Source organism: Chaetura pelagica, unplaced genomic scaffold, assembly GCF_000747805.2.
Source record: "Chaetura pelagica isolate M959 unplaced genomic scaffold, ChaPel_1.0 scaffold1179, whole genome shotgun sequence".
Classification (NCBI taxonomy): Eukaryota; Metazoa; Chordata; class Aves; order Apodiformes; family Apodidae; genus Chaetura; species Chaetura pelagica.
This window is the reverse complement of record NW_009954637.1, coordinates 38,825-40,465: the sequence shown is the minus strand read 5'-3', so window position 1 is coordinate 40,465 and position 1,641 is coordinate 38,825. Positions and strand designations below refer to the sequence as shown.

At 44.6% G+C, this 1,641-nt stretch overlaps 1 protein-coding gene across 1 annotated transcript in view; it reads left to right on the top strand.

Annotated features, from left to right (window-relative positions):
• Positions 1 to 1,105: 1,105 nt before the first annotated feature.
• Positions 1,106 to 1,641, top strand: part of XPO7 (exportin 7) — a gene marked incomplete at its 5' end in the record, with an annotated part of 36,578 nt that continues 36,042 nt past the window's right edge. The window contains one exon of the mRNA XM_010005598.1: positions 1,106 to 1,258. Within this exon, the coding sequence (XP_010003900.1) occupies positions 1,106 to 1,258 (153 nt within the window). The remainder of the gene's footprint in view (positions 1,259 to 1,641) is intronic.

Below are 1,641 nucleotides of genomic sequence, written 5' to 3'. Positions count from 1 at the left end.
TAGATGATCTTTCAGGTCCCTTCCCACCCAAACCATTCCATGATTCTAAGAGAGCATCAATAACTTGAGTGTGCTTCTGTTGTTAAATTGCTGTGAGGGTTCAGCTGGGAGCTGGTGTGTGTGAACCCATGGCTGCCCCTGTCAGAAACTCAGCTTTTGCATATCAAATCTCCTCCAAAAATAAAGCAGCAGACTGATGCTATCCCTTTTACAACCACACAAGGCAAAGCACAAAAGTTATGCTATGCTTGCCATGATTTACCCCTGGAAACCTACTATGCAGCCCCAAAGCAGTTGAAAATACCTGCTTATTAATCTAGTAGTAAAAAGCTGAGGGAATATTTATATCCATCTGTGAAGTCACTTTTTAACTAGGACACCTAAGATTTCACTGGGGGAAACCATCTGCCTGGATCACAGTTTATGGCAAACATTTTCCAGTTGTTTGAGCACACAGAACCTGCCTGGTAGTTTTATTTCCCTTCAAATGTGCTCACAGAGACACTCCAAGACATCCATCCCATTCCTCATTTGCTTGAGGTATTTTTAGCATGTGTAGTATAGAAGATTTAATGTCAGATCCTTCCTGGGATGCTGAGGTCTGTCACAGTGCCCTGCAAAGCAATATAAAGCAAATTTGGGGGGAATTTGACACAGTATGGCATAAAATAACATGGATGTGAGGATGGTTTTTCACTCTTAAAGTGGGCAGGTTGGGATTATTGTCATGACAAACTGGGATTATTGTCATGACAAACTGGAATAGATGTTTCCAGACCTCATCAGCCTTGTGGTGTGTTCAGGCTGGGACCGTGGGAATGGGTGCCTGAGTTTGGGTTATAAAAATGGTAAAAGTGGGGAGGCAACGTGGTCCTTTGTCAAGTGTAAGAGGTAGCTGTGAAATTTCTGGGAGATTAAATACATTTTGGTTGATGGAAGAACAAACTGAACTTGAGGATTTGTAGCCCCAAACGGGGCAGTGTTTTCCTTCCTTTGCACAAGCAGTAAACCTTTCTCTGTGTGTGTAGGCACATGTAACCTGGGTCAAACCACTGCATAACTAATCTGTAAACCCTCATGTTCCTAACTGCTTTTTTTCCCTGTTTTCCAGAGCCTAGCCCAGCTAGAGAACCTGTGCAAGCAGCTGTATGAGACCACAGACACTGCGACACGGCTCCAGGCAGAGAAAGCCTTGGTGGAGTTCACCAACAGTCCAGACTGCCTGAGCAAGTGCCAGCTTCTTCTAGAAAGAGGGAGTGTATGTAAAACAAATCTAAATTGTCCCAAATGTAGCTTGGTATTTTGAGCCTTGATAAAGAAAATAGCCCCAGGGGGTGGAATGCAGTGTTAATATTGCATACCTGGTGCGCTCCCAGGTGTCTTCATTTATGGGCAGTCTGGGCCAAGAAAAGCACTGGGCTCTCATGACTAATGCTGCTACTGCAGTGGTTCCTACAAATGGGTGTCAATGTCTTGTGGGCCTTTCTGCATTCCTTACCACTCAGACGTGTCCAGCTTTAAGTTGGAAACATGATTATGGCAGTGGTATTTCATGGAGTGTGGGAACCACTTGGGCTTTGGGGAGGAAATGTTGCCTGTGCACAGAGGGTCATAGGGGATAAAACCAGCAGTATTCCTGCT